Source organism: Pelodiscus sinensis, chromosome 6 (genome assembly GCF_049634645.1).
Source record: "Pelodiscus sinensis isolate JC-2024 chromosome 6, ASM4963464v1, whole genome shotgun sequence".
NCBI classification, from domain to species: domain Eukaryota; kingdom Metazoa; phylum Chordata; order Testudines; family Trionychidae; genus Pelodiscus; species Pelodiscus sinensis.
Window position 1 is genome coordinate 114,719,543 of NC_134716.1, and position 19,247 is coordinate 114,738,789.

The following is a 19,247-nucleotide window of genomic DNA, read 5'->3' on the forward strand; positions in this document are numbered from 1 at the left end:
TGAAACCCATGCATCCCCTTGGGAGGTAGTTCCCCCTTCCCACACAGGCTCTTCCACATGCATTCTGGGAATTGTGCCACAAGTAGAGGAGCCTGCAGCCTGAGAGCGATTCAGTGATTGCAGTGGTGGAGCTAGGAGACGATAGGTGCAGCCCCGCTGTCTGTGTCCTGCTGAGACTGCCCTGCCTGACATACCCTGGGGCAGATGCTCAAGGGCCTAGGAGCAGCAGGGTGCTCCCCTTCCCAGGATGGGTATTCACCAAAATACTGTTTTTCAGAAAAGAGGAGAATGCACATGGAACGTGGATCTCTGGTAGGGGATTGCAGCCCAGGAAACTGCTGCGCTAGTCTACCTCCTGCCAGCTCAAGATTAACCAAGTATCTCCAGGATGAGATCTGGAGTTTCATAGTCTCACTGATTTGACAGGACATTTTTCCTGATTATAAATCTGGAATTCATACTTTTGATTAATCCCTCAATCTGATTTTATTGCTCTAATCTTTAAGATGCTACTAGTCTATTTGTTTTGCCTGAATACTCTGGTTTGCCTGAATCTGAACACAGATGCAGTTTTCAAGAAATGAAGGGACAAATCATTGCTCCTGTTTGTGATGCCTCTCTACGAACACTATTTGTTTTTGAGTATTTGTTTTATTTTAAACTGGGCAGAAGGAATCTTGCATCACACCATCAAGATGGCAGAAAGCTTGGGGACTCGTGTATATGCAAAGTTCTGGAAGGTTTCTTCAATATAACTATGCAAAGATCAGCAATTATAAAATGAGTGCACAGTTTTTCATAGGGAAACCACATAGAATCTGGTTCACACGAACTGCCCTAGGACAATTAACTTGTCAAAAGTGTGTACACTTTCCAAGTGGTTTGGAACCAAAATTTGGGATTAAGAGCACATCAGATAATTCAACAACCAGCTGAGTAAGAAGAATGTGTGGTCATATGTCACTTGGTTCCACCAACAGAATAAGTCTTCTCCTACAGACTCTCCCCTACCCCCACTTTTTAGATGAGTCAGGGTATCTGATCACATAGTTAGAAGCATCCTATCATCTTAGAAAAGCATTCCATTGAATTGGAAGAATCAATTTTCTTTCCCTGATGGAGAAGCTGAACAAGTTAAACCATGGGGAGCAAAAAAGGAAAAATAGAAAGACTCCAAAACTTAACCATGGATGCCTGAGGCAAGACCTTGATAAAAATCTAATGAGTGCAGCTAATTTGGGAACAAGCAAGGAGCTAATGTATGAGAAAGAAATGTGGAGGAAGAAACAAGATTACTTGTCTAAAGTTTACCATAAACAGGGGGAAAGGATAGAGCACTGGGAAATGGCTCAGGTTCTATTCCCAGCTGTCATTAATTTGGCCACATCATTTTACTTGTGTGTGCTCATTTGTACAATAGGAATGACTTCTGGCCGTTTTTCTAAAGCACTTGGAACCCTTTTCATCCACAAAACGCAATATAAATGCTATCCCAGTCCCCTTCAGATTCTTGATTTGATGCAAGGAACTTGGCAAAACAAAGAAAAAAAACCCTTGATTAATTTGCTTAAAGACTATTTCTAATTGTGCTACCTGCTGAAACTGTGCTATTAGACTGGCTTCACACAACGAAGCAGGTAGACTACATTAACAGTATTTGAATGCAACACTAGATTCGCACTGAATATATTTGGTCCATTTCTTCAAGTTCCAATTCTCCAATATGCTGTTAAAAAAAGCATAGCCATATACAGTCACTAAGAAACAACAATTCTTCTGTACTTTTGGAGATATAGTAAAAGAAAAGCTAGAAGAGCGCAAACGAAAAATCAAAATTTAGGGTGGAAGTTACATAAACCTTACTGCTATTGGCTGCTGTTGATCTTTCAAGGGAAAGTGACCCATCACTCTCGATTTGTGGACTTAAATTATAGAAGAAAATATTTAACATAAGCAAACAAAATACAATTGTATAAATTGGGGTTTTCAGAATTTTATTTATACTATTAACTAGAGAAAAAGCATACATATTGTAGCTGTCATACAGTCAATACATCTGCAAGTTTTTCTACTTTAATTCTCTATACAAAGTCATTGCCAATTGATGAGGTCATTGATGGCATTGGGCTTAACGTAACCAAGAGGTATAAAAACAAGTTTGTCATCTTGCCCTGAGTGGAAATGGTGAACAGATACAAAAACTGGATCCTAAATACTTGATGTCATTGTATACATGATTTAATGGCATATGCAAGTTATCCCTTTTCAAATTAAGTAAAAACAGTCAAGTTACCCATTTTAGACAAATATCAAGCCTGACTTTCTTTGTATTTAGATCACAGAAGTCAGCAGTAGTTATGAAAATATGTTCCTGCCATTAGATATTCATCATTTAACTGACAATTTTACAGACTGGATATTTTACGTTTTATTTAAACTGAGTGCCAGCACTGAAAGTATCCATTCTTTTTAGTGTTTTAAAAATTGTGTGCCTATATAAACAAAAATAAGACGTCTTTTAAAAAAATAGTAATGGAAAAGAAACATTTCTTTTTCCAGACTATTTTTAATTACCAACAACATACTTTTCATTTTTGGCAGTCTGTACCCTTCAACCTAGAAAACCACATTAAGATATTCATCAAGCTAAAGAAATCTCCCCTAACAACTTGTTCCCTAAAGAACTAAATGTAAGATTTCTGTAACTTTAAAGTTGTTTTAAGGTAAGTGTTTATGATGATTAGAAGCAATTTTTAAATATAAATATATATAATATATATATATTCTGCATACAAAAGGCTCGTAAGGCTTATCAGGAAGTTGCCAGTACTGTGTTCGATTCCTTTTAAAGCATCCATTTGGGCTTTAATTTAAGCCCTGAGCCATGTGTTATGACAGTAAAGTTCTAAAAAAGTAACAGAAATCCAATTTCTGCATGTTCAGTTTCTTTCTGCTAAGAGCAAGAGGCAAACACATTTTTAAAACCTGGTTTTAAAAGATTAAGCAGAATAAAAGTAAGAGATATCTTCAGGTTATAAACAGAATTGTATTTTACAATCCATCATCCCAACAATGTAACGGCCCACAGCAGTGCATGGAGGGATCTCAGTCCAGAGGTTGCGGATCTGCAATAGGCATGGTATGAAGTACTTCATCTAGAAGCTGGAGGGCACGGTGTAAATGAATTTCAATCCAACAGGGAGTTTCTTTGATGCTCTGTCTTGGGTAATCAGGTCCCCAACCTTTCACAAAACTCATCCTGAGTATGCACAAGCGACGAAGATCGTCTACACCGATTCCAGCAGCCGCTGACAAACCTAAGTAAGAGATTTTGAGTAAGTATTCATGTGCTTTTGTCTAAGACATGACATTTTGCCATGCCAGTTCCATGCAACACTGAACCATTTGCTCAGCTGTTCCTACATGAATAGTTCTTTCTCCCTTTTCACAAACCATGCCTATTAACATTGCTAGATTTGTCCAACAGATACATAGATTTTGCAACCCTCAATTTGATTTATGTGGCTTCTAAACCTCTATAAGTTTTCAGATATAGCTAATTAGCCTGAAAGCAATTATGTGATGTAAGCCAGTATTAAAAGCCCATTTTAGAAAGCTAAAGATATTATGTGCTGAAAGAAATTATGATGCCTTATGAATATAAAATATTGACAGTTCAACATATCACTGTGGCAGACTAAGTCAAAATCGCCCAAAAGACACAAATCCAAATTAAAGAAAAGCAAGCAAAAAGTACTTCCAAATCTGTGTATGTAGTTTATCCAGGTGCACCTTCTATGTACAAGCATACGTTTGTGGCCAATTTCATATTTTCACAGCATGATTACCTAAAACGACTGAACAAGTGGGGTTGTACAACCTCCAACATCTACTGCAGTTTACTTGCTGCCATGTGATTTGTAGAAAGGGATCTAAAGCCATAATTGTAATTTAAAATGTGTTATTAATGAGAACACTTTGTATTTCCATTTTAAACCTTCATTTCAGTAAATTTAGTTTTGCAATAAACATTTCCCAAACAGTGTAAAGTTGACATATACTATATATTGCCTGATCGAATAAAATTTTGTTTTGTTTTAAAGCAGATAAAATATACACCATATTTAAAAAAAACAAAAACAAAACAAAAACTTAACCAAATTGTTTTCTCCCCCCCCCCACCCCCATGTTTAATAAAAAGATAAATGTGGCAAGCAATCATTTAAATAAGGCTGGTGCTTTCTGATAATTAACAACTTTAATTATTTTGGCCACAACATTTTCAATGTTTATGAAATGCCATGAAATATCTTACTTGCCAACAGCAAGATGGAAGTTATAAGTAAGTGCTTAGCATTTTCAAAAGTTTGGCTACTTATTTAGGTGCCTAAATATGGACTTAGGAGTCTAAAACTTAGGCACCAATTTAAAAAAAAAATCCTCTTAGCAAAAATCAGGCAAGTTCAGTAGCACATCTCAGCATCTCCCCCAGAACAAGCTTCTAACTAAGCTGTTTCCTCTACGCTTTAGTGATAGGCCCCAGTCTTGGTCTCTCTTTCACACACACAATCCGTATTTTCTGCAGCTGGCTAGTACATTTAATTCTCACTGGGAAATTTTTAAAGCTGTTTTAGGAGGAGGAGGAGGAGGAGGAGATACAACTTCATTTAGAGGAACATAGTTACACTGATTAACTTTTGTGCCTTGGAAGTACTGTACTTTGTCACATTCCTTTTAGAAAGACAAATTCTTCAGTCACATTCACACCAAAATTGAGAGAGAGAGAGAGAGAGAGCTTCATTAGCATGGAAGCTACAGAAATAGGTGATTTACTTGATAAATAAGGGAAAGTCTGAAGTGTGAATAAGTATAGCTATAAAATAGTCCTCATTCACTCAAGGGTGTGTTTCCTTAAAAAGAGCAAAGTATTTACTTACTGATAGCTGGGGCTATTCCACCTACTGATCCTGGTCCAGGGATGTTTCCAGCTACTGCTGCAGCTTGGGCGGCAGCTGCAGCTTGTGCTGTGGCAGCCTGCTGTTGCATCTGACGATGACATTGGCGTAAATCAAATACCTTTTAAAAAATATATAAGTCCTGCATTACATATTTATCTTAACCATTGAGGGAAAGAGTTTGTAAGAATCAATGCTATTATTGCTGTTACATATAAGAGATTTAAAACGCCTATAAAATTAGCTTCCCTAGACACAAGCTTGTACCAACTGAATTTTTATTTCTCAAAGATATAGGGTCAAAAGTCTATATCCATTGGTTCTACAGACTCTAAGGGTACGTCTAGACTACAGGCTTTTGTCAACAGAAGTTGTCGACAGTATCTGTCGACAAAGCTTCTGTCGACAAAGAGCGTCTAGACTACATTCAGTTCTGTCGACAAAGCAAGCTGCTTTGTCGACAAAACTCTGTAGTCTAGACACAACCCTAGATGCAACAACACCTTCTGTCGACAGAACTCTGTCGACAAAAGGCGTTATGCCTCATAAAATGAGGTTTACCAGCGTCGACAAAACTGCTGAGTTCTGTCGACGTTATGTCGACAGAACTCAGCGGTAGTGTAGACGCAGGTATAGTTTTGTCGACAAAAGTCCACTTTTGTCGACAAAACTCTGTAGTCTAGACACACCCTAAGATTTGAGCACTAGTAGCTAAGTAAAAAGCCAAACACATTGAGGCTCTGATGGAATCTGAGTGGGTTGAAGGGCTACCTGTGCAGATCAAATTGCAGAACGAAGGCCTAAGATTTTAACAAACTAACGAAAGCCAAGAGAAGGTCATATCTTAATCCTTAATATTTCAAGAAGTGAAGCATATACATGAAAAATTAAAGAGGTGTCCTCCTAAACTTGAGAGTCCTTGTCTACTTTTGTCACAGCCTTCCTCAAATATGGTACTCTTCTTACACAGAACGCCGACAGCTGGTAGGCCTCAAATTAAAACAGTTAGGTTTCAATTTGCGAGCATATTGCTTCTTTATGCGGAGATAGGGTATTGAAATACACAAGAAATCTGCTCTCAGAGACTGGGGGATTCTACGGTGAGTGAAAGAATTTCGGTGTCCTAGGCATGTTGCCCAGCAACATAGTTGGGTTTTAAGCCTCATTTTACCCTGAGATATATGTAAAGTCACTGATTATTTTAATGTAGATTAAATCTGAAATCTTAAAGAAAAATATGACTCAGGATGGAGTCACTGGTTCAATATTGGCATGCTGATGCTTTTTAAAAAATTAGCTGTTTTTTAAAGATTTTTTTTCCCAAAATGAGAAAAATAACTGAACCATATTATAAAGCTTAAGTAACCAACTTTTTGTAATGACTGGTTTAAAAAAAATCATTGTTAAATGCAAAACCACTGCTAAGATTGCTTGTAACAGATTTATGAAATCACTGTGTTTCCACAACATCTAAATAAACACTGCCAATTTTAAAAGCCATTCATTCATCAACAATAAAATAAACAAAACTTCATTTGGCAGTAGTTAGCCTAATAGAAACTAAAATAGTTTTTGTTTTAGTGCGAAAAAATGATGTAGGTTATGTGGGTTAAATTTCTTTCAGCACTTAATAAAACAAATTTCTTTGCCACTGACAAGGAGCAAATTCATTTGTTATTTCCTACAATTGTCATCCAGAATATTCAAACCAACCTTTATATATGCACTTGGGTAAATCTTGTGAACCGCATCTCCTGGTGCACGCCCTGCTTCTCTGTCCAAGTAGTAGCTCTGAACAAAGACTGCGTGGTCACTGAGGCACCTAACCCACACATCACCTTCACCTTTACATTCCAACTGCACCCCTTTACCTATGTGCAACCTTAAAAAAGGGAAAGTCCAATGTTATTATGTTCAGAAGCTATACATTAGAACCCTGCTAAATGAACAAAGCATAATCTAAATTCTAGGCTGTAATATGGTTTACCTAGAAGGTGAATAAATTAACTGTTTTTCAAAAAATTAGGATTGTTGAAATCTTAACAGCAGTTCGCTGCAAGCTATGCAATACAACATGAAGGTGTATCACATCCATGTTGTATACAAAATATTCTGCATTGAACATGTAACTTTAAGGTAGTAGCAGACTGGACAAGTAATGTAGGAACATTTAAAGTAACTGTAGGCAGATTGTATCAGAGGGGTAGCCGTGTTAGTCTGAATCTGCAAAAGTGGCGAGGAGTCCTGTGGCACCTTATAGACTAACTGAAGTGTTGGAGCATAAGCTTTTGTGGGCAAAGACCCACTACATGCATCTGATAAAGTGGGTCTTTGCCCACGAAAGCTTATGCTCCAACACTTCAGTTAGTCTATAAGGTGCCACAGGACTCCTCGCCACTTTTGTAGGCAGATTCTGCATTCCAAAACTGTATCTAAGCAAATACAACACTTGGGCCTCCCATTTCAGTACAATAAGAATTCACACTGAGAAGTGTCTTAAATTGTTTGCAGTATAATTGGAGCCATACTGGTTCTAGAAGATGAGAGGTAAAATCTTTTATTGACCTAACTTCTGCTAGTGAAAGAGACCACCTTTCAAGCTACACAGAGCTTTTCTAAAGTTACCCAAGTGTACAGTCTGAACTGAATCAGAGGATAGCATTGTACATATCTTTAAGAGCAATGTTCCAAAACAGCAACATGACCTCTGATAATGTCATAATAACGCATCATATTTTAAGATAACTAACTATAAACACTTGGAATTATTTTAGTCATGTTGTACTCCTGTTTGTTCACAGGGAAAGGAGATTATCACTAGCAAGAGTTCCTGAAATCCTTTTTCTGCTCCTTCACCAAAACTTAAGTGTGTGGTGAGAATGAAAGACAAGTATCATTTTTCAATTTGCTAATGACACTCTAAAGAGCCTGTGTGCTTAACTTAGCCTCATCTCTGTCCTTTCTCTCAAGATTAATTATTCCTTCCCCAAGTACAAGGGCTCAAACTATTCTTAAACTTATGACAACTTTGAAACACAATTATATAAACCAACACAAATGCAATATGACACATCAAGGGGCATGCTTCTTGACCACTGATGCATTTCTCAGATGGATGAACACACCTGAAGTGAGAACCCAAAGGCCCAAGACGACCCATGCTGCAATACCATGTTAATTAGAATGTGCATAACAGCACTTATACTTTCAAAAGAAAGGTAGAACACCAATGCTTGAACAATAAATACAAAATACAATTAAAGTCTGGTGTTCCAGAAGATGTGCAAAATACCTTGCTCTTTCAATGGCTTCTGTTCTGTGTACATTAGAAAGCTGGCCCAGGCAAAAGCGGTCTCCTCCAGAAGGGTCCACATATCCATCAACAGTAACAACTGGACAGCTTGAAGGGACTTTAAATGTCTCCCCAACCTGCACATCCATTTCAAAGTAAGCAATTGAACACCAGTACTCCGGAGCTAGAGAAAACAAAGGACAGACTAAATTGTGTCAGTCAAAATTCTGCAAAACAAGGTTTAGAAAGTCTGCCATTTGTACATGGAATTTAATTTTCCATGTATATGAACATATTTTATATTATACAGAGAGGAAGAGAGTAGTGAAATCAAAAGGAGCATAAAATGTTTGTCAGATTTACTAGTAAACGATTTGCACAGTAGAGAGAGAACAGAAACACCTGGGCAAGAATGTGGTTATGGTAATTTAAGCTTGCAGTTATATTTAACAATTATTCGGACTGAACATCTTGTCAATATATTTGCATATTATACTCTTTATATATAAATAGCTAGTACATGTTGCTTTTTAGAAAATTAAGACAATGACTGCAAATTACTATGAGAAAGATTGTTTTTACCATAACAGGACAGATTCAAAGGTTTCTAGTTTTTACAAAAAACCTTAAGGAACAAGTATTTCAGATGTTTACTAGGGGGCTGCGCTCCCTGCTCACTACTTTCATTAACCCCCCACTCTGTCCACAGAAGCCAGATTATGGCCTCGCCTCCTACCCATGCTGTAGCAGGAAGGGAGCTTGCCTCTCTGTGGCCGGGTCAGGACTGGGGACAGGACGCTCAAACCAGAGCAGGCTGGGCCCCAACTGAGGCCTTGTGGGCCAGGCTTCATTTTAAATAAAAGTAAAATATCATGTCCAACCCAAAAAGGTTTCAACATTGTCTTTATTAATGGCCTTTGGGGCCACTGATCCACAGAAAAATCAGTTGGGGACCACACAAGTGAGAAGGGGAAAAAAAAAGCCCCTCCAAAAAAGCCCAACCCTCACTGATGTGGCCCCCACCTAACACACCTCACTCCCCTGGTGCTCCAGCCATATGGGGTGGTGGTGGGGAGGACTGAAGTTCAAGGCCTCACACCAGATTAATTCTTCTGGGATTCAAGGGTTAGTGGATTTTGTGGGCCCCTTTGGCTCTGGGATGAGGCCAAAATGAGGGGTTTAATGTGTGAGACAGGGCTGCCAATGAGTGGGATAGGGCTAGGATGCAGGAGGGGCTGGGAGTGCGAGGTCTGGGTAGGAGGTAGGGTGCACGAGCATGCTAGGGGCAGGGCCAGCAGGGGGGTCAGTAGCAGGCTGGGGTGGTGGGGTCTCCATGGAAAGGTGAGTGGGCTAGAGGTACAGGGCAGGAGCAGGGTGGGGGTAGGTGTCTGGCCAAGAGAAAGGGGGGCAGAAGTGGGCTGGGGACAGGTTGTCTGGCCAGCAGAGAAGGGGCAGGGTCTCAGCGAGAGGCAAGTAAGGGACTTGTCTTACGGCCCCGTGCTGGTACCAGGCGTAGCTTCCCACTGCTCCCATTAGCCCGATTCTGGCCAATGGGAGTGCAGGGAAAGGCTCCAGACAGCACGCTGATGTTCCCCCAGCCCGGGAAGTGGAGGGCTTCTTTCCGCACGCAACAAATCTTGTGGTCTCTCCCTCCTCCCCCACCCCACTCACTCCGCAGCGGGATGAGCCCAGCCTTTCGCTCCTGCCCTGACTTCACTGCCTCGGGGCTCCGCAGCAGCTGCGCCTGGAAGCAGCTGTCCAGGCCTGGGACTGCCTCCAATGAGAGCGAGCAGGGGGGCGGCGGGCCCCACGCTGCCTCTAGCTCAGTGCTGTAGTGCAACAGGGTAGGTCTTGAGCATAGGATTACCAGGTGTCTGGTATTCAGCTGGACAGTCTGGTATTTTCACCTCCTGTCTGGTAAAAAAAATTCAGAAAATACTGGACACCTAAGATGTCCGGTATTTTCTGTTGTTCTTTTCCTGGCCAGGAGGCAAAAATGCCGGGCACCTGGCAACCCTATCAACACTCAGCACCTGGCCTCCCCCCTTCCCCCATGCTTATTGGTTCCACAAGGTTGCCAGCACAAAATGGCTGCCAGCAAAAGACCAAGGGGAAGCACTGCCTCCCCGCGGTCTTAGTGCTCAACCGCTCCCTGTTCCTATCCCTGCATTCAGTCTTAATTTTTTTTTTAATTTTTTTTTTGGCTTAATAAATCTTGGAGTCCTTTTTCTTTTTTGCTCAACAACTTTGGTCTCTTCCCCCACTTCCCCCCCCCCCCCCGACAGAATTTTTTCCCGGTGCTTTTTTTGGGGGGAGGGGAGGAAACAATGGGGGGGTGGGTTCGGTATTTTTGTTTCAACCATCTGGCAACCCTACTTGAGCACCCGGTTCATGAAGCCGCTGAGTAAGTGGGTCAATCATGATCCGCCCAGCCCGGACCCGAAATAGCTGCTTGCTGAAGAAGCAATTCTCCTTGGCACTTCAAGGAGCGGCCAACCCAGGGCCGGTCACCCTGGACAGTTGGGGGGAGGAGAGAGGCTGCACTGGTTTCTCCCCAGCTGCCAGGAAGGCGGGGGAGGAACCTGCATGGCAGAGGGGCAGCAGGATGGAAACTTTTCCTGCATGACGCAGAGTGACATGCTGACATCACTGTCATCTCACAGGAAAAGATCTGTTTAATATACAGAGAGATGAAACAATACTTAATTATGAAGCATGTGGATTATATAAAAATTCACATTTGTACAATTAACACTGCTGTCTTATCAGTTCAGCTTTCAATAGTTGCTAGTTTTCCTTTAGCTGGAAAAGGCCAATGAAGGGGGAAAAGTTACAATTTAAATCATACAAACGATGTAACTTGTGTGATGGGACAAACTGTATCATTATGATGTTGGTATACTACATTGCATTTGCAAGTTGGGTCATTTTCTAGGTTTCTTTGCAAAACTGTACCTGCTTAGACTCCACTAATTGCTTAAACTTACAAGTCTGGTTTTTCTATTTAAAATCCATTATCTGAAAGTATGAGCCTTTAAATGCTAACTGTTGGTATTTCCAGACACTAGTCATTTTGTGTGATCTCAAAATGTATTATTTCTTTGTAACATATGCTTGGCACGCCTTTTGAGATAGGTGACACAAGGCTTTAGATCAGGCCTGTACGGCATAAATTTAAATTTTCCATTGCATTTTTAACAACTCTTCAGAATTAAGCACTTACCAGGATGATTTGATATAGGAGGCTGGAATGCAAGTTCATTGTGAACTGGCCCTTTAAAAAATAATAATAATAAAAAAAAAGCATTACAATTTATTTTCATGAAGATACAGATTTATAACAATTTTGTTTTGGTACAGTCCACAATACGTTAAGCACTTCCCAAACAGACAAGGTGGTCAGAGCTTGGACCAGACAAGCTCGTTCTAAAAACAAAAGTCAGTAGAGATTAGTTTTGGCAAAGCATGATTAACTTAATAATTTGTTTTTATTTTTATTATAAACTAGCTAGGAGTCTTAGACAGCAAAACAGGAATAAATATGTCATCTTAAAGATAAATTCAGGATATGCATCATGGACAAAGGTTCAATGGATTCTGGGAGAAAGTGACAAATGGATCAATAAAGTTAGTAGATGTCAATAGATAAAACTGCCCCAAGTGAGAAGAGGAGGAGGCCAACATGAAAACCCAGGAGTACCACCACCCATGTAGAATTATTTATAGACAATTCAAAATATTACATTACAAAGCCAAGTCAATGAAAAAACATCTATGAGTAACTAAAGCACAAGAAATAATTGTGAACTCCAGTACTTCAGATAAACAAAATGGAATATGGAGAGGGAATCAGCTAGAAGGGAGCATATAAAACTTAAGAATTTTTTTTTTTGTTTATACAGGAAAACTGCCAACGTAATTTAATGCAATCATTGATTTTATCTCCCCCTCAAGAATAAAGCACAGAGCATAACCACTGCAAACAGAATAATTTATATGTACAATAATCAGAAATCCAGACTTATCTCAATGTTTAGAGGTTACTTAATTTCATAAAAAAGGACAAGGAAAATTAATTTTCTTGTTTGTCCTTTCCGCACTGCACTTTTAGCTCTTAGATGAGCCATCTAATCTCCTATATCTTTTTGGTTCTACTGATTTCATTCAAACCAGCTAGATCACAACATGGAAAAACAAAAATCAATCAATTTTGACTTGAGGCCAAAAGCTCACTAGGAATCTTTAAAAAAAAAACAAAAACACCATTTTCATGTTTGTTTTGTTATTAGTGCAAATTTATGTGCCAAATGTCCACATGAATTGGGTTGTAGTGAGGCCAATCAGCAATGATTTTTAACTTTTACAATACAGGCAGTCCCCGGGTTACATGGATCCGACTTACATCGGATCCCTACTTACAAACGGGGTGAGGCAACCCCCCACTAGCTGCTTCCCCCCAGTAGACCAGGGAGACGCGAAGCTAGCGTCCCCCTCCGTCCCCCCCCAGCAGACCAGGGAAACGCGGAGCGGCTTTTCTCAGCAGACACCTCAGCTTGAGAATAAAGGACTGAGGAAAGTGAGATGTGGGAGAATAAAACTGAGCTCTGGAGAAATGTTTGGCTAGAGTTTCCCCCACGATATGTACCAGTTCCGACTTACATACAAATTCAACTTAAGAACAAACCTACAGTCCCTATCTTGTACGTAACACGGGGACTGCCTATAGTTAAATTTCAGTGCACATAGACAAATACTTCTTTTAAAGTGTAATTTAAGTTCTGTAACATTAAAAAAATGATACTTTACTCTAAATATGGTAGGATTAGAGTAAAGGATCTGAAACAAGGAACTCAAACCAAAGGTCTATAAACAGAGTCTGAAAAGGGAAATATGGACAGGACAGGCTTTTAAGTACAAAACTGGATGGTGCATTTTAAAACACAACTATCGTTTTAATTTGCTCTGCCTGTTTTGATGCAAAGTACAGGGAACCCAATCTCATGGAACTTTCATATTTAACTGCTGAAATACGTTAACAATTATTACAGTTTTATAATTAATAGAATTTACACCTGTGCTGGGGTGGGACATGCAGGGCAGTCCCAAAAGAAATTTTGCCATCATGCTACAATGACAGCATAAAAAGTAAAGCAATTTGAAAAAACACACAAATGCTTACAGTAATGTCCAGGATGGGGCATAGGTGGGTGATGCTGAAGATGTCCATTCTGGTGGTGAGGTATAGTAGGTGTGTAGGCTGCCGTTCGATTTCCAGTCCAAGTTGTTGTACTATCTAAAAGAAAAAAAGGCCTGGATTTATTTGCATTTAAGGGAGCTAATCCATCTTTTTAAAAAAAAATTCTCTCTCCCGAACATTTAACAACAGGCTTTTGAAAACTAAAAAGTTGCATGTAACATGTATACTCACTGTGATGGTAAGTAGCTGGCGGAGCTGTAAACCCATTCTGTTGTGTTCCTGGCTGAGGCCCTGAAGCAATCTGTAATAGTCCATCATTATGGCTACCTGTCAATATACTGGTTGGTTGACCTAGAAAGAACATACTTCCAATTCATAAATATTCCACAGTTTTATTATAAGAGGGAAATTGCACAATCCTACTGAAGGAAACACATTCCAATTATCAAGGCTATTAAAAAAAAGCTACTATAATTTACGGTTAGGCTGTCAGTTAAAAGCTGTGATGTTAAATAGCATACAGCTTATTTAAATATTTGTGGATGTTTTCTACTTTTTCAAATATATTTACTTCAGTTACAACACAGAATACAAAATTTACAATGCTCATTTTATATTTATTATTGATTACAAATATTTGCCCCATAAAAAAATATAGTATTTTTAAATTCACCTAACAAAAGTACCGTAGTGCAAGTTCTATCATGAAAGTTGAACTTACAAATGTAGAATTATGTATAAAATAATAACTGCACCAAAAAACAATGTAAAACTTTGGAGCCAACTAGTCCACTCAGTTCTATTTATTCAGTCAACCGCAACGACAAAGAAATTTGTTTATATTTACAGGAGATAATGCTGCTTGCTTCTTTACAGCATCTCTTGAAGGTGAGAACAGGCATTTACATCATACTTTTATAGCCAGCATTGTCAAATATTTACATGCTAAACAGGTTAAATATTTGTATGCCCCTTCATGCTTTGGCCTCCCATTCCAGAGGACATGCTTCTATGCTGATGGTGCGCATTAAAAAGTAATGTGTTAATTAAATTTGTGGCTGAACTCCTTGGAGGAGAATTGTGTGTCTCCTGCTCTGTTTTACCTACATTCTGCAATATATTTCATGCTGCAGGTGTCTTGGATGATGACTCAGCACATGTTGTTTGTTTTAAGAACACTTTCACTGAGGATCTGAGAAAACGCAAAGTAGGTACCAAGGTGAGATTTCTAAAGAAAACTACAGCACTCAACCTAAGGTTTAAGAATCTGAAGCGCCTTCCAGAATCTGAGAGAGATGGGGTGTGAAGAATTCGTTCAGAAGTCTTAAAAGAGCAACACTCTGATGTGGACTCTATAGAACCTGAAGCACCAAAATAGGTAATCAACCACCTGCTCCTGGCATCAAACAAAGATGATGAAAATGAACATGCATTTCCACGCTGCTTTGAATCATTACTGAGCAGAATCCATCATTAGCATGGACACAGGTCCTCTGGAATTGTGGTTGAAGCACATAGGACATATGGATCTTTAGTGCATCTGACAAATATCTTGAGGACACCACCTAAAACAATATCATGTGAATACCTGTTCTCACTTTCAGGTGACTTGTCTCCAGCCTATTGCTCAAATGCATTTGTTTACATTTGCAGAACAAGTAGAACTGAGTGGACTTGTTGGCTCTAAAGTTTTGTTTGAGTGATGTAACAAAAAATAAAGAGATTGTATTTCAGTACCTGTAATGAGGTGACTGAAAAAAAATGTTTTTTGTTTATTCTTTTTATAGTGCAAATATTAGTAATAAAAAATGTAAAAGGAGCACTGTACACTTTGTATTTGGCTGTAATTGAAATCAATATATTTGAAAATGTAGAAAACACATTATTTATATTAAATTTCAATGTGTATTCTATTATTTGTTTAATGATATGATTAAACTGATTGACAGGCCTGATTTATAGATGTATTTCTTGCAGGAAAGAACCTTAGAAAGCTTCAGCTAATTTTGCTTCTATTCTGACAGCCTACTTTAATATCTTATGATGGGGATGTTCTGCACTTTTTTATTTGCTAAAATGAAAACATATCTTTGTTTTACTCAAATTTGTTTGGATATGTTCGACAGGGAAAGAAGAGAAGCTAAAGGCTTCATTTAAAAGATGAAGAAAAAGCAGCATGCTTCACTCAACCCCATAAATACTTCTGTTCGAAAAGATTTCCATGGACTTGGTACAGGCATTAAAGACTGAAAAGAAATGGAGACTAAACTATTTTCACACCCTTTGAATAACATGATCCTATGGTGATGGGAATGATACAAACCCCAAAAGGTTTCCCTAGGCCAGAATTGAGAGATGCTACTGAGGTAGCATGGGGATCTTTGCATACCGCTATTCCCTGACCTAAGTAAACAGAGGATTTCCTTTTCTAGGGCTATGTAATGACTAGATCAATTCAGCACTTCCACTTGGCTAAATTCACGCAAGGGGTTTAAGAAAAATTAGATATGGCATTCCAATGTATTCGTGAGGATTTTAGGAGTCTGCAATTTTTACAGGCTTATTTCTCAAGTGGTCACCCTTTCCCCCCTCCCCCCCCCAAAAAAAACTAGAAAAGTTGTCCTGTTAGCTTCAAAAAGTGTAAGTACTTCTTCATATACCCAGTTTTATTTTCCTTCCTGCTAATTTAATGGGATACTGAAATTTTCCATTTCCACACCAGTTGTTCAGGACTAATTAGTACTCATCGAGAGCAAATAATAAATACCACAATAATGAATAATATTTGTAAGAATTTACCAAGAAGTCTCATCATTTTTTGTAATTTATAAAATCCAGTAAATTTAATAGCTGGGGCGAGAGGGGGGCCTTAATAGAAAAAAAACTGATACAAATTCTAGGCTCCAAGTAAAATTTCATTTTAACAGCTTAGAGCAACAGGTCATTGATGACTGGACTACACTAGTATCTCACTTTATCTTAGTTACTTTGATAAAATAAAAGCAAGTCTCCTATGCAATGTCTACCTGAGAGACTACCAAATATTATGATATTCAAATACAGTATTCTGATTTCATATTCCAGATAAGAACCATACTTGTGGAAGCCACAGGAATGTTGGGAAAGTTAGTGCTGCTGGTAGTGCTAGACTCAGTAGGAGCTAACATAGCTGGGGTGCTGTAAGTCTCAGTAGAAGCTCTGTTACTTGGTGGGTGTTGGATGGTCTGGACAGAATGACCTTCAGCAGTAGATAATGATGGCTGTCCCTCGAAGTCATGAACATACTCATCTTTCACCAACATACTTGATGGAGCTGTGAAGAAATAAAGGTTTAAATCCTTAAGCATGCATACATATTTTGCTAATTTATAGGACACTATATGGAGCAACATCACTTCCAAATAATCAGTGTTCAAGCTGTATTCTAGGAAAAGCAGTTTAGGCAACAATCTCTGACCGACACAGACCCTGTCACAGTATAATGGGACATATTTTCTAGTGCACAACCCATTGAGGTCTTCCTGCGGAGGCTGCCAACGACTGGGTCCAGCCCCCAGCTGCCTGGATCTAAGCGCCGCGCAGCTCACATTATCTTGGGGGGGTCGCGACACAAGTATAGGGGGATCATGGTTGAAAAAAAGGTTGTGCATCACTGTTCTAGTCCATAGAGTATATCTCTATGTGTATCTGTGTGTACAAGAACTCCTCCTTGATGGTAAGAGCTAGGACCACCAAATTCGGTATACAGCTTCCTCTCATAACTTAAAGCAAGTAAGGGTTTGCATGTGTCAGGAAAATGGGATGTACCTGGAATGGGTTTGCTTCTCAGAAAACCATACAAAAAGTGACAATCAATCACCAAGCAGGTGAAAGGGATGGGCTGGCTAAGGTGCCTACTCTCCCCCATCCAGGACTGCTCCAGCCCCAAGCCTCCTTCCCTAAAGGGCACGTGGGTGATAGGAAATCAGGGGGCTGAAGCCCAGTTTGTACAGGCTCTTGGTTAGGGAACGAGGGGAAAGTGCACAGTTTGCTGCATTCCTCACTCTGCCCACTGCACTCCCCAGCCAGATGAACATGGAGCTGCAGCAGCCATGAAGAGGCATTTTTCACCTGACCTCAAGCTGCTGTGGTGACAGAGGGCTGAAGTAGTCTTCTGTCAATGAGGCAACCTGCACACTGAACTCCTCTCTACCAACCCCACTCCACAGAAATGATTTAAATGAAGCATGTATATTTTAATTTTTCATTTTTTTTGGAAAATAAAAATTAATTAATGATCCTAGCAATGCTGGATAATCTCCTATTTACAAAAATAACCGATTCATCGAGTAGATGAGAAATGTAAAGAGAAATTGTACAGAACACCAAAGAATGGTGAGTTCCCCATGATGACTCCAAAATAGCTATTGAGTCTCCAAACTATGCATAAGCTTATCGGGAAGCAGAGTGGAGTACTCGACTACTCACACACACCCCGCCACCACCCTTACTGCCTCTGTATAAGAGGTGAGGGAGAGGAGCCTGTTTAAATGCCAGTTCCCCCCAGTACTGTCTCCGTAGGTCTGTCTTCCCCTCCCCTGTCCATGAAAAGGGGTTCCTTCCCCTCCTCTGGCCATGAACAGGAGCAGTAGTCCAACGGGGGCTGCACTCCTGGCTTGCACTGGTCCAGGACACCGCACCTCTGCATTTTAAATGTAGCCTGGTGGCTCTTACTACATTTAAAATGCAGAGATGCAGTGCAGGTGGCTTCCGGAGCCTGCTCCAGCTGGCTCAGGGAGCTACCCCTGCTGCAGCTCTGCAGAGTGGCCCATTATTGATTAACTGTGTAGTCAGTACAAATTATATCAACTACACGATTAGCCAGATAATCTCAATTTAACACCCTTAATTTGAGTATGAGTGGAGGGGATGATAAAGTTGAAATGCACTATTTTTCAAGCACTTCAGCTTACCCTTACAGTAATGCAATAGTGAGCTTCTCATGTTAAACGTACCATTCAGAATAAACAAGACAAACTCCTCATAATAAATTTAATTCACCAGCACTGCACACAAAAAAGCCTTGCTCTCCTCAGGCTACTTTTATATAACTCTCATCAGAAGTATGTATGCACATGCAAGGCACGACAGAACTCACTTCGTTTCTTATTACTAATCCAAAATAGTCCCTGTGGCTGAGTTATTAATTATACGACCATTCTATATTGACTCTGTTTTAAACTAAAATGTTCACATTGCATTAATACCATGTTTGACATTTCTTAAATAAAAAAAACAAAGGACATTAAAATATTTTCTTGTTTGTTTTTTATGAGTTGAGTATCTGTACAAAAATATACCTATAGCGAACACATACCATGTATTTAGTTACTGTACTATAAAATTTTACAAACTTGATACCATGCATATAAATAATTTTCAATTGTTTCTGCTCATACAACAGAATGCAAACTGGTCTGGAGTCTAATCTATCAAGAGTTCAAATTCGTAAACTTAGCAAATTGATTTTTTTTTTTTTTAAAGACTTTCAGACACTTGAACCAACAAGAAGTCCACTATAACTTCGGTCCTTTGGAAGGAAAGAAAAAAAAACCATGGCTTTGCTACTATTTGGTTGAATATACAAAATAGTTACATAACTAACTAAAATGCTATGTTGCTTCTCTGAATATACCTGGAAACTATTTAAAACTTGAAAGTAAATGTTTAATATATGCCCCCTTAGTTTATCAATTGGATTATTCCCCCAAAATATTCAAAAGATAGGAAACGAAGGATAGAAATAAATGGGGAGAGGTAACTA

The 19,247-nt window shown here is 39.2% G+C and overlaps 1 protein-coding gene across 2 annotated transcripts in view; it reads right to left on the reverse strand.

Annotated features, from left to right (window-relative positions):
- Positions 1–1,977: 1,977 nt before the first annotated feature.
- The window catches only part of SMAD4 (SMAD family member 4), a 31,976-nt gene continuing 14,706 nt past the window's right edge, over positions 1,978–19,247 (reverse strand). For both annotated transcript variants that reach the window (XM_075932658.1, XM_075932657.1), the window contains exons 5-12: positions 16,542–16,757; positions 13,676–13,795; positions 13,427–13,540; positions 11,471–11,521; positions 8,248–8,431; positions 6,669–6,837; positions 4,938–5,076; positions 1,978–3,317 (exon numbers count right to left, since the gene is read on the reverse strand). In XM_075932658.1, the coding sequence (XP_075788773.1) occupies positions 3,106–3,317; positions 4,938–5,076; positions 6,669–6,837; positions 8,248–8,431; positions 11,471–11,521; positions 13,427–13,540; positions 13,676–13,795; positions 16,542–16,757 (1,205 nt within the window). In that variant the 3' untranslated portion in view covers positions 1,978–3,105. The remainder of the gene's footprint in view (positions 3,318–4,937; positions 5,077–6,668; positions 6,838–8,247; positions 8,432–11,470; positions 11,522–13,426; positions 13,541–13,675; positions 13,796–16,541; positions 16,758–19,247) is intronic.